The sequence below is a fragment of the Parasteatoda tepidariorum genome, chromosome 10 (genome assembly GCF_043381705.1).
Source record: "Parasteatoda tepidariorum isolate YZ-2023 chromosome 10, CAS_Ptep_4.0, whole genome shotgun sequence".
NCBI classification, from domain to species: Eukaryota; Metazoa; Arthropoda; class Arachnida; order Araneae; family Theridiidae; genus Parasteatoda; species Parasteatoda tepidariorum.
Window position 1 is genome coordinate 55,224,617 of NC_092213.1, and position 14,264 is coordinate 55,238,880.

A 14,264-nucleotide genomic window follows, 5' to 3' on the forward strand; every position below is an offset into this window, starting at 1 on the left:
CTCTATACTCCATGAGGTAGAATATTCTTGGCTAAGTTTACTTACAGTTTCGTTCTGATTTAGCGCTATAGCCATGGCCAAACACTAAGATGAACAAACTAAATATCTATCGTTGAATAATGTATTGAGTTCTAAATAACTGTTAACTATAATTCATACACATTTATTTTGAATTTAAAAAGTAATAACCAAAATTAACATAGATTATTAGAAAAAAGCAGGCAGCAACAGAAATCAAGTTAAGTAAGGCAAAAAATTGATAACTTGCTATCATTTCTGCTTTTAAAGCATCTAATGCCATTGTTTCCAAGATAATGTTATCTTATCATTCAAAGGATTTCTTCGAGCAAAAATAAAGTTTGAATAACTCAGTCAAAAAGCATTGCATAATTTATTTTCCTCTGGAAAAAATTTGTTACGGTTTGGAAACTTGTTGGTCAAACATTTTCTGGGTACTTACATATCATTCCGTTGACCATTAATGCTAAATCTGAAAATAAATTTGGAAATGGATTACTAAACTTATTGCACACAATAAGTTTTTATTTGTATTTTCTCAATTTCTTTATAATTAATTATTCAAAATAAATTTGAGAGATACCAAAGCTAATTTGACGCCATGTTGGCGAAAATAGTCAATGAGATAATACGTAAATATTCATTTCTGTTAAAGAAATTTCTTTTGTAAAGTACAGAGTTACGTAATTAAGTCTACAATCTGTAGACAAAAGCAGTCTACTCTGAATATGTATTGAAAATCAAAATAATTGTCCGTAATAAAAAGAAAAGAGGTTTGTTATAACGAACTTTTACTTTACTTTCCATAAAGAAACCCAACCGTTTTCTTACGGCGAATTCATATTTTTGACTCCAATTATAAAGAGTATCCACAATTTGGAAAATCCAGTCCAAATAATTAAACTATAGACGGATTCGAGCCACTAAATACGAATCAGAAAATAATCAGAATAGAATTAAAACAAAAACATTTATTCAAAAGTAATCTTTTAATTACTTAATTTAATAATAATTATAAAAATGCATTTTGGTAATTATTAATAAATTAATCTAAAGAAATAATTTTTGGCGAGTAAGAAAAACAAATTTTTAAATTGTAATCCTTACGAGGCGTTTTTCATTGCAACTTGATTCTTCCTTTATTCGAATAATTTTTAAAAATTTCAGAAAATATGTTACTGATTGCTATTAGCGTTTGAAATTTGTACCACATTCGAATTGGATTTTTTCATAAGTGGGGAAAATGTTATTATTTCCGCACTAATGCTATTTAAAATTACTATTTCAAATATGAACAGTTTGAAAAGTTTTTAACTTTTTTGTTGTTGTTTATTTTCGCAATTTCAAACAACGTTCATATTAAAAATAAAATAGTGGTAAAAGAATGGGATGCCTGCAAGTGACGCAGTATGGGTATCTCAATGCTGATTGGTTATTGAAACGTGGTATTTGTTTACGTTAGCAACAGTTCTTTCCATTCTATTTCGAGTAAGCCAAGCCCTTCAAGTATCATTTCTCTTAAGTGACACATTCTATATTCTTACGCAAAGATTCGCTCACAAGGATTTCAATTCCTTCACTATACAGTCCCCGTCCAAATTTTAAGACGCATTATTAAATTCTATGTAAAATCTTAATTACCAGGTTATACTATACAACTTTAGTGTTTTTACGCGACTGAAACCAGTTTGCACTTATTTACATTCGTGTATCAATTGGTTAAATTAGGCGATATATATAAATTCCATAATTGGATAAATTAGACGATATATTATATAAATATAGAATAATTCAGGTATTATATTAGTATATTATAATAATTAGACCATAGGCCGGGATAGTCTGGTCGGTAGGGCGCTGGGCCCATATCTAAGAGGTCGTGGGTTCAATCCTCCCCGGCCGAAGACTCCCCGTGTAGTAAATGGTGACTGATGCACGTTAAATCTATCGGGTCTCAAAGTCCTCCATGTTCCCACAACAAATCAATACCTCTGGGGGTGCTGATCCAGTAGTTTCCTTGTCTTCTGGATTGGTTCAAAATTACAAGGCTACGGAGTTGAACGTAAGTAAGTAGTCCTAAACCCATGAAATTGGGTCGGCTGTTCAACGACGGTTATAAATAAATAAATAATTAGACCAAATTATCAGACGCACTGTAGTGCTTTAATTGCATGCTTTGCACCAATACTTTTTTGTTTAAACATACATGTAATGGGTTTTTATTCTGGAGATTTTTTATATACTTCCTATTTGTATAATATTTATTTTTAACGTATTGCATTACAATATTAACCAATTGATACACGAACATAAACAAGAGTAAACCGATTTCAGCCTTGTAAAAACAATAAAGCTGTATAGTATCACCTGATAATTAAGATTTTACATAGAATCTTATAGTGCGTCTAATAATTTGACCAGGAAATGACCATTGTGCAGCTCTAATGCGACGTAAATTAACTACAACTCTCCTGAAACTTTTATATATTTAAAAACTTCGTTACAAAATATTAGGTATCTGGCAACATTCAATTCCTCACTCTTTTACATCTTTATAATCATTTTTTTTGTATTAAATCAAGCGCGAGCTTATAAAATTGAGAATTCAAAAGCGATAAATGTTTTTACATCAATGGATAAATAGTTATTTTTTGTACCAGAAAGAGTGGTGAAAAATCGCGATAAAGTGCTTAAAATTGCAATAACGATCGAAAAAAGTTGCGTTAAATATAAATTAAAAAGGATCCTTTCAACAGGTCAAATTTCAGCTCTGTAATTGCATTTCTGCGTACTGCAGAGTCGCACTTACGGACCACTCTTATTTACCTATCTAGGATCAAACCCGATTTCTTATCTAAGGTTTTATTTCTCTAACAATTACCTAACCATATTTCCGAAATTAAATTTTTAAAAAACTAGCAATTTATTTATCGCGGACCAATTAATAAGTGAAAATGTGAGACAAAATGTTTACGCGTGCTTTTTTTTTTTTTTTTCCAGTTTTGCATGTAATGATATACGTGCAAAAATATATCAATAATAATATATCAACAAGTATTTAAAACTAGTCTTGTTTAGTCTTGGTCTTATTACTTCCGAAGCTTGCACCCCCCGAGGACGTCAGCTTTGGTTGTCATATTATCCAATTTTTTTCTTTTTTTTTTCCTTCATGTTTTTATTCTTATTTAATTCCTTTTGGATTCACTGCTGCTAAGCGCGTTTTTCCACCGGATGTGTATTATTATTATTTTTAATTGCTCTAAAATTTTGAATTCTTTACTTAATACATGAGAGATACTGCAATGTATTCATTCATAGAACATATTGTGAAACAATACCAATAATCATTTTTTTATGTGTTCATATTCTTAAATATAAATTAACGGTGGAAAAATGCCTTATTTTTTAATCAGTTTTTGGAAAAGATAAAGATTTATATTTCAATTTCAAGAATGGGTATACATAAAAATGCAATTTTTTATCATATAAATGTATTTTTAAACACTATATCAATCCTGTTTAAAACTTTCAAGTAAATATTAGGAAATTATTCTTATTTCCTAATATTCTTATTCCGCTGAGGAAAATAGATTGCGTCAGGCGGATTCCCTTTGGAATAGGGATTTTTTAAAAATTTTAAACTTATATAATGAAGCCTTCTACAGATATGGAATAAATGCAAAATCAAAAGTAAATATCCTACTAAAGGGAATTATCATTACACAATTTCGTTCCGTCTGAGCACTTTAATGTTGATTGTTCGTCTTCGTTGTCAAGCAATATTAGTTGATCATCGTTTTTTTAAATTTTATTATTATTATTGTTATCGTAGAGTTATCTAACAAATTCTTGATCGTAATACTGATGCTACTTTACTGAATAATATTTTATTCCATTGCGAATATTCGACGAAAGTGAATTGTTAATTTCGCCTGAGCATTTATTGTGTCGCGCATTGTCTTTCGTTGTCGCGCATTTTCGATTTTGTTTAAAGTGTGGTTTTGTGAACTTAGTTGTAACAATAGCAGTACTTTTGTCAATAGTTTTAGCTGGAATAATATTTATGATTGAATCGTGAATGTCCGACGTTTGAATAATATTTTAGATTCCGTAGTGAATCATTGGCGAAGACGAATTATCTTAACCCTAAAAATTTTCTGATTATTATGCTGTGCTACGTTCATTGTCGCTCATTTTTGTTTTAGTCTAAGCGTGATCTAGCAAACTTAATTTTAAATTTAATGATGACTCAAAAAATGCTGCCATAATAGAAAAACTGATAAAATATTAATTAAAAAAATCAAAAGAGAACCAGAAATAAATTTAACGTTGAGAATCTCAATTTTCTAAGTAAACAAAACAAAAATCTCTTTTGATTTTTGAACTAAAGATTTAACGATAAAAATCTTAATTTAGCTTTTTTCATTGCCGTATGTTTAAAAAAAAGTGACCATAAAAGAATAATGCTCATTAGAGTAATGCCCAGTGATCTTGACCCCAATCCAGAAGACAAAGAGATATTTGCCTCCAGTGAGTACTTTTTAATGGAACTAACCCGCATTCGCGTTACGTGGAGAAGAAAACCTCCCACTGTTAGCATGACGGCAAGGGAACTCTAAGCCATAATCCGTCTACTTATGAGAATATTTCAGGTCAGCACTGTGGTCTGTGCGATCCAAAGTTGGAATTCGAGCCTGAGCCTCCACAGCTTTCGTCACTTTAAATTGGGTTTTTTTTTTTTAATAAGCATTTTTTTTTTGCAACTTTACTGAAAGGCCTCTCTTCCTACACATTTAAATTTACAAACATCATTAAAACTAATACAGCTCTTAAATTACTATTATTATTATAACCTGTATAAACTAATGAACATAAATGAAACAAATATGTAGTACAGTTTAATTATTTACAGCTAACTTTCGCTTTCATTTCTATCCAATATATAGCTTGGATTATTTCGGCACTTCATTGCCAACGTGAAAAAATATATATCGATTTTTGGATCATATACACCAAAGAGCCATTACATTATGACCACTTTTAGCCCTCAAAACTGCTAGCACCTGCCGTGCCATTGATTCCACAAGGTGCTGATAGGTAGTCTGCGGTATCTGGTACCAAGTGCTCACTAACTGGTCCTGCAATTCCCTCACATTGCGAGGGGTAGTGTGGCAGCACGAATTTTATTTTCCAAGTAGGACCACAAATGCTCTATTGGATTAAGGTCAGGTGAATTTGGGGGCCAAAACATGACTTGAAAGTCACTGGAATGTTCCTCAACGCTTCGACCCTTATGACATGGTGCACTATCTTGTTGGTAAACACCATCCCCTGCAGGAAAAACTGTTGCCATGAATGGGTGAACCTGTTCTGCAAGTAGCTTACAGACGTCAGGGATTGTTCTATGAGGATTATGGGTCCTAATGTGCCCCATGAAAACATTGTTCCTGGGCGAGAAACCATGAAAACTTGGGAGAGTCCATTGTTACAGATGGAGGGTGGTCATAATGTAATGGCTGTTCGGTGTAAGTTATGTATAATAAAATGTTAACATCGAATTTCTTAATGAACATCTGTCATGAATATTGTGGTGAATAATTTTTTTACAGTATGTTTCTTTGCATGTCTTAAATAATAACAAATTAAGAATAAGCGATTCTTTGGAAATTTTATTTCTTTATATACATGTAAACAAAGCATCAGTAACAAACTAATATAAATTTAAAGAAATAAAAGTTCAATAATATAAAAAGAAAAGTATATATAAATTACAATTCTCATATATATATGTATAAATATACATAGGTAAATACATTTTTAATGCTCTCATAAGAAATGCAAAGCAAGTATATTAAATAGTTTTTTATTTCACCACATTAAAAACAACTGCCGCATTACATCAATGGCACTCCTTAATTAAAATATATGATTAATGTACATACACTTTTAATTCATTTTCTCAAGAAATATATACTAATTAATAAAAACATTGACAGGGAAGCCAACTTCTAGGAATACTTTACCATGGTCAACAAACGTCACACTTAAAATAATAATAAAATAAGCGATAAAAATGTTCAATAGAAAACAAGCTTTAACATTTTTAACAAAGTCTAATATAGTGTCTAAAGATAAAAAAAATCAGAATATATATTGAGTGGATAGAATGATATTTATGAGAACTGCAAAAAAATAGTTCATGCGAACGGTTCATCATTCCGGAGCTATCAAATTCCCTTTATTTAAATGATGTCAGTAGATTGTTTGAATCAGCTTTTAGAATGCAGAGAAAAAAAATGCCTATTTTTTTATTTTTAGTATGCAATTAATGTTTATAAAACAAATATGCCAAAAAAAAAGGAATTAATAAACACTATTTCTATCTAATTTATTCTTCAACAAAAGAAAATTCACTTATTTTAACAAAACATAAATTTGTAAATAGCAATTTAAGCTAAAATTCATGTCAGTAAAATAAATAATCATATATGAGAATGTTTTAATCCTGTTAAACATGCTATAAATTTTTAAAACTCATCTTAATGTTTTCATTTACAAACATCTATTAAAATTAATAAATAAAGAAATTAAGAAAAAATGTGCATCTTTTTCCAGAAGAAAATTTTTTTGCAACACATTAAAAATTTGCATTTTCAAAAGGGTGTTCTGTAATGATTGTTCTTGAGAATTCAAAATGGACAAGATGCTAGGAATGAACAAGAGCTACTGCAATAAAACTAAAATAGTTAGATTGTCTAACAATACTTAAGAGAGAGTTTTAAATAAGAATAAACTTGAAAGTGTTCTTTTCAGTTTCCTCCAGCAATCAAGCAGGTTTAATTTTTTTTTTCAGTCATGCCTTTCTCAATACTGATTCAAAAGAATGTTTTTCTTTGCTTAAATATTAACTTGTAACCCCAAATGTACATAAATTTTAACTGCATTTTGTTCAAGGTTTCTAAAAATCACAAATTATTCTGCATTTAAAAGATATTGGTGATACAGCTAATTTCTTACTTTCAATGAATTTCAATTGGAAGAAAAAGGCACTAGATGAACTTGAACAAGAAAAATAAGAGCACAAAAATGGGATATTCAACACCAAATTTCCCTTTTAAAGTAGATATATTCAGCCTACAGTAACCTATAACCTTTACACAACCTAGTTGGCTTCCCTGCTCTGGTAATGTTTAGTCTGCATTTAACGATAAACAAAAAATGAGGAACAAAAAAGAATGAAATAAATGGGGAAGAATAAATGCACTTTCCACAAGCATTCAAATGTTCATCATAGATGTAACTGCATATTCTTGATATAAAATATTTATAAACGAAGCATGAACACAAAACTGTTTTTGAAGGCATTTTTGATTATACATTTTCAGTTCTATATACAGCATGATATGCATTCCTAAGTAGAGCATAAGGAAAGCAAGATTCCAGTAAATCCATCGTTAAAAAGGGCGACTCTTGTACGATCAAGTCGAGTAAAATATATACTGATTCCCTGTTTCTTGTGGCTTCTTTGTCGTTTTCCTGTCCTAGTCTTAATAGACTAGATGATGCCAGCTACGCAAAAATAGAAGAGTGTTTTAAAATGCAATCATCGCTTTAAAAGTTGGCATATACAGTACAGAACCCGTTATCCGGAAATCAGAAAACCGGAAAACCAAAATCCGGAACGAAATTCGATACATTTTCATGCCATTTTTTAATAATTTTAATCATAAGATTTTACGATTTTTCTTTCTTTTTTTTAAAGATGTTTACCTTACCATCATTTTGGAAATAATCATTAGTGTATTGCTTCATTGTTTTTTTCTTATTTTTAAGATTATTTCCAATTTTGTTTCCTCTTTTAGTTGGGTTTAACAATAAAAAAAACGGCTTTTTGTAGCGATTCAGAAAACCGGAAAAATCAGTTATCCGGAATAGCGATGGTCCCGACCGTTCCGGATAATCGGTTCCCTACTGTTACAACTATCATAACTTCTGTTGTAATTGACAGTTTCTAATTTCCAGGTGTAGATCAAAGATCAGCAATATTTTTATGAATTGAAATTCACTTAAGAAAATATTAAAACTCTTATCCATCTGGTCTGTACTTAACTGTAAGCTCTATTTCAGTAACCCCCTCGTGTGGCGACGATTGTAAAAATGCAGTGTTTAATTATAAAATTTGACAAGAGGTCACATTGTGTGATTAGAGAATATTGAGTCCCACCCATGAATTCCATGTATAATCAGAAGTTAACTGTGCAAGGACGTTTCAAAAGAAAATTTTATAAAGTTTCGCCATATTCTTGATCAGAATTTTTTTTCTTTTTTGAAAAAGTTATATTTTTGAGATTTCTATTTGTAATAATATACTTTATGCGTAATAATATATTTATACTTTATACTAAAATAAAATACTTTATGCATGGCATTTTTACTTTAATTTCATTTCCAATTACAGTAAAATTACTGCAGCCCCAAATGCTTTCTGCACCTATAAAAACATTTTAATGCCAAATCACTCATATTTATGTATCTCAAATATCAAAATTTTCTATTCTTTTTATACTTCAAATAATAAAAATTTTCTTGATCCACGTGGTTGTACTGTGAACCACCATTAATTCTGAACTCGTAGTTTGAAAACCTGTTTATTCCTAAATAATATTATAGCATTTTATTCAATATACAGGGTTATTCATAATTCCCTCCGGGGTTTTGAAGCGTTATAGTAAAAAAAACGGGGACGAATATGGCAAAAAAGAACATATTCCGAAAGTATTCAAGTTTTAATTTAAGCAGTTGCCAGTAGATGGCAGTAGCATGTACCACTGAAGCCAGTTGTAGAAAAGAAAAATGGTGTTTACAGACGGAAGGAATTATGAATAACCCTGTATATTATTCCCTTAAAGGTCCCCTTCAGACAGTAAAGTGATTATACTTCCTCAATGCAAACCTATGGAGAATTTAATGTCTGGAATTTCGTTATTTATTATGTAACTAATTAATACCTTTGAATAATTGTTTCATTTTGTTCACTGAAATATATTCTACTGAGTTAAAGAATTTTAAATTTGTAAATATTTTTATAACTTTTTCAAAGTTCAAGTCTTAAAAATATTTGCAAACTTAAAATTTTTAACTCCGTAGAATACCTTAAAATGAAACAAAAATTCCAGACACATAATTTTAAGTAGGTTTACATGGAGGAGGTGTAATAACTTTTCTGTCTGAAGGATACCACCTTTAAAGGAGTAACACATATCAAATAAAATACTAAAACATTAGTTAAAAATAAACAAATTTTCAAGATATGAGTTAAGAATTAAGAGTGGTTCCCAGTACTACCATGATTGGATCATAATTTTTTTTTAAATGTTTTACTTTATTATAACAATTCAAATTGAAATCATAAAAATATAACATTTTCATTTTAATTATTCTTGAAGCTTATGAACAGTTAACTTCTGACTATCTAATGGAATTCATTGAGAGGGACGGTCACTTAACCGTGCTTGTCCCGCAGAAAACAATCAAATTAGTAATAGATATATGGGTCTCTTGTTAAGTGAATTCAGAAAAATATTGCTGATCTTTGATCTACATGTGGAATTTGGGCACTCTGAATTGTAAATTAGCAAACTTTGAAAGGAAAAAATAATATATAAAAGAATTTCAGAGAAAAAAAGGAACCAATTAGAATTATCCTGGAAAACACTTCCTATGAAATAACATTTTTAAAAGATAATGTAGATGTAGGCTAATAAAAATTTTATAACGCAATTACATTATTTTAATTTTAGAATTCATAAAAAGTATGAAAAAAAGCAATAAAAAAAAACTTCATAACTGTGATAGTTATAAAAAAATTAAATATGAGTACAGTAGAGCACCGATTATCCGAACTGCTCTGGACCGAACGTGGTTCGGATAGTTGGAAAGTTGTTTAAAATCTAGTTTAATTGACTATTATTTATGCACTAACTTCCCTTCGCACTTTTTCCAGGCTTATGACTGGCAGTACTGTCTAAAACAACTCTGGCGTGTTTAAAAGTATTTTTTTTTTTCATTTTTATTTACTTATTTTTTACTTTTTTTTATTTTGAATTTTTTTTAATCATGTTTCTGCTTTTCATAATTTTTTTGTGAATTACTGATTTTAGCACATTTTTCTTTATACTCCATTTCAAAAGAAATCCAGCAAAGACTTTTGTTTCAAAGAAGATGCTCTTTTGTGAGCAACCATATCCCTTATTCTTTTTAAATAAATCAACTGAACTGGATCAACATCATTTTGACGTTATAGCCAATTCATTGCAGTATCTAATGAATTGCATACTTCTATATGAGAAGATCCACTAACTTGAACTTGAACACCTATATCTTCGTCTGTGGAGTTCCGATTCCGATTGGAAGATAATTTTCCGTCGAAGAGGGCTAAAGGGGTATGTAGATTTAACTGTATAACAATATATGTATGGCAACAGTAAGAAAACTGCTAAAAAAAGGTTGTAAATTAAATTCTAAACTTTAAAAAAAAAAAAAAAAACTAATTCGGACATAGTTCGGATAATTGGACGTTCGAATAATAAGGGTTCGGATAATCGGCGCTCTACTGTACTATAATACTTCATTACAGAATCGAAAGACTGTTACTGATTAGTACCATAGCACTTAATTACAGAATAGAAGGATTGTTACTTACTGCCAAAAATTCTTTCAATCGATCTTCAATATCCCCATGGCCACAAATAGTAAACAAAGCACCAGCTATTCCATTGATGGCTTCAGCTAGGCAGTGTATATTATTGGTATGGCCTGAAAATAATTATAAGAAATATTTATGTAAGCATAAAATATGATTTCACTTTTTGTCAACAGGCAGTTATTTTAATATTTGGAAAGCTTTGCATATACATTAAAAAGTTCTAAAAGTTTATCATTTGAACATATTATATATTTAAATTGATGAGAGTATGCAGTTAAAGACTTTTTCAAAAATGCAAAAATACAAATCACGATGCGTAAATTTTAGATTGTTTAAATACGAATCCCCATGTCTAAACGAAAAACGAATCACAACATTAGATTTTAAACTCGCTTGAACACGAATCGCTATGTAGGATTTTAAAAACGCTTAAATACAAATCGCGCTATTGGATTATTAAATCTCATAAATAATAATCGCAATGAACGATACTTAAATCGCGTGAATAAGAATCGCAATGCGCAATTTTCAAATCAATTAAATACGAAAATTGATGTTTGATATTAAAATCACATGAATCAAGGTATTAACACATTCTGGACTTGGGATTTCTAAAAGGCTTGTTTGTATTGTTTTTTGTTAGCCATAATAAATAAAAATTTACAAGATTAATTGAATGAGCAAATAAATATTTTCATTGCAAATCCACCGCTATTTTCTCTTATTATTTTGTTTGCTTTCGCGCCAGCTAAAAGGAAGCAGCAAGACATCTGAATTACGAAAATACGAGCTATCTGGCGAGCAGGTGTTCTAAAATAAGTAAAAATTCGGGAGGGTTGGTAGCTACGTCGATTGAGTATTCTGTTACCTTTTAAAATCGGAAATAGATATAATTATTTTATTTCAACGACTTAATTTCCAGAAAAAGCGGAATATTTATTAAAAACTTTTAGAGAATCGAAGTTTTTGATAAAAAGGCTGATATTTGATAAACAAAAGCGAAAAAAGTGGGAATCTGCTAAAAAGCGGTAAAATCTCATCCCTGACAATGGAATGATATTAAATTCAACACTTTTTTCATAATATATTAATTTACTAGCAGGTATTTATGGATAAGTCAAGTATCTTTTTCTTTATTTATTGAAATAAAACTGAGCAAATTGTAGATTTGTAAGAACAAAAGAAGTAAAATATAAAGTCTTACCTTCAAGAGATGCTTTATAAAATGATGCCTCATTTCTTGACAGTTTTTTCAAAGATACAGCAACAAATACCATTAGTAAGCAAGCTATTGTGTATTCATCTTCACCTAGATCTAATCAATGGAAATTTTACTTTTTAATACACAAATTCTATATTGATATGCAGCTAAAATTTATAATGCTATTAACTAAAATTTTAACTCTAAACTGATAAAACTGAAAAAAATTTTGTCGTTCGCTTAACTGTAAAAATGTGTCATATAGCACATTATATAATGTGCCATATTCCTATAAATTTATTTTTTTTTATAAAATATTTGTTAAAATACTTTACTACTGACATTAAAACGAAGAACTTGAGAGACTAATAGTCGATCATACAGGCTAACTATTTAAAAGCTTCAAACTTAATAAAGTAGAAATTTTTCTTCACTGAGAGAAGAAAGAAAAAACATTTTTTTAACAACGGAAATATGAAAGCATAATTATCTCGCAAGTAAATACATTATGCATTCATGAGTATTTAGCTGGAAAGTCTTTGCAAACATCAAATGGTGTTTTCAATTCTGGCATATGTGATACATTCTTTAACTTTCACCCAAATTGGTGAAAGATTTCCAACATATATAGTACTGACATACTTCCTATAGCACACAAAATTGTTTTAAATTTTTATTCATACTTTTTGCTTAGTTAAAGAAAAAATGCTGATTTTATAGCATTTTTCACTTGATGTGCTTTTTTTTTCAAAAATATATATATATAAAAAAACTATTTGTAATAATCATGTTGATAATATGCACATAAACATGGTATTAAATTTATAAGTGCATCATCAGTACCAAAATTTATGGAGCACTATCTTGGTAAATTCAAATTTGTCTGTGACCTTGAAGCAGTCAGCTACATATTATTGCGAAAATTCAGCTAAATCTAACATATGAGCAGAAAAATTTGTAAATAAAAATTTTGTAAAAAAACTCTGTAGTATTTTTTTAAATTTAAGATGAATTTTATTCAATGACACTAAAAAATTAACAAAATTCCTGTACAGTTAAATCTGTAATAAAGTAACAGAAAAAAATTCTTCAAATTTTGTTTCTGTTGAGTTCTTCCAATACAGCTTTAAAGATTCACCTGATACTTCTTACTGATCTCAAAAAAACTAAATAAATAAATAAAATTTAAAAGTTATTTATAAAAAAATTGCTTGAATACTCATTAATGAAATCTAAAAATTTAATATGAATTAATGTTTACCATTTTTCTGAGAACGTAAAGCAGCTACTAAATCTGGATCAACACGACAAGGAAAGCCGGCAGCTGAAGCCATTTCAGAAACAATCTAAAATTCAAATTATCTGTTAAAGGGCTGAATTACTAAAAATAACCCTCAAAAAGTTATAACATTTAAAAGCAGATTATGTTGATAATAATTTTCGTAATTGTAAGGTTGATCAAGTGATAGTTAATTAAATGTAGACATATTTAACTTTAAACTACACACATATACACATCATAAGAAAGTTTTTTTTTATTTCTAATATAATTTTTTTATATAGGTAAAATTTAATTATCCTAAGAATTACTATAGATATAAAGCTATCAAATATTAAATAATTATCCAAAATTTCAAATTTAGACATACTAAAATTTAATTTAAAATTACACTGAGTTTTATTGGACTTAATAAATAGAATGCAGTCGAAAAATACTCAAATATGAATAGTTTCAAAAATTTATGCTTATAAAAAGTAGAAAAAACATAAAAATAAAATGCAACCACAGGAAAAATATTTTACAAACAATAAAATACTATACTAACATATGATAAAATATTATACAAACCATAGAATCTCCATTTGGCACATGATTTTTAAAGTCACACACTGAACTCAATAGGAAAGGAATACGTTCTGTAAGAACCTAAATGAAAAATTAATAATTCAGTTTCATAAAATTTGCTTTTCCTTAAACAAAATTTTCAGAAAAGAATAATATTCAGCAGTTATTATACATTATTTTAATTTCTAAGACTATCCAAGTTTAAAGTTATTGAGTATGAATGACACTGTTTATATATATAAAGTGAAACCTCATGTTATGGACACTCCTGCAAAACGGACGCCTCTCAATACGGACATATTTTTAATTCCCCGAGAATCTTCTATGAATAAACCATTACGTACATTCTCCGCAAAGCGGACACTCCCATAACCGGACGCGGACAGTCATTTTGGTCCTGAAACGTTGTTTTTTATCTCTACAAACCGGACACTACTTTTTCTAAATAAATTGCAAGCTAAAAAAATTCAACTTTTCACCATTTTTAAAGCATG

General features: G+C 29.2%; 1 protein-coding gene across 2 annotated transcripts in view; it reads right to left on the reverse strand.

Annotated features, from left to right (window-relative positions):
* Positions 1-5,667: 5,667 nt before the first annotated feature.
* LOC107448264 (Nck associated protein 1 Hem) overlaps positions 5,668-14,264 on the reverse strand; it is a 34,195-nt gene continuing 25,598 nt past the window's right edge. For both annotated transcript variants that reach the window (XM_043051636.2, XM_043051163.2), the window contains 5 exons: positions 13,774-13,851; positions 13,186-13,270; positions 11,928-12,038; positions 10,721-10,833; positions 5,668-7,587 (listed from right to left, as the gene is read on the reverse strand). In XM_043051636.2, the coding sequence (XP_042907570.1) occupies positions 7,390-7,587; positions 10,721-10,833; positions 11,928-12,038; positions 13,186-13,270; positions 13,774-13,851 (585 nt within the window). In that variant the 3' untranslated portion in view covers positions 5,668-7,389. The remainder of the gene's footprint in view (positions 7,588-10,720; positions 10,834-11,927; positions 12,039-13,185; positions 13,271-13,773; positions 13,852-14,264) is intronic.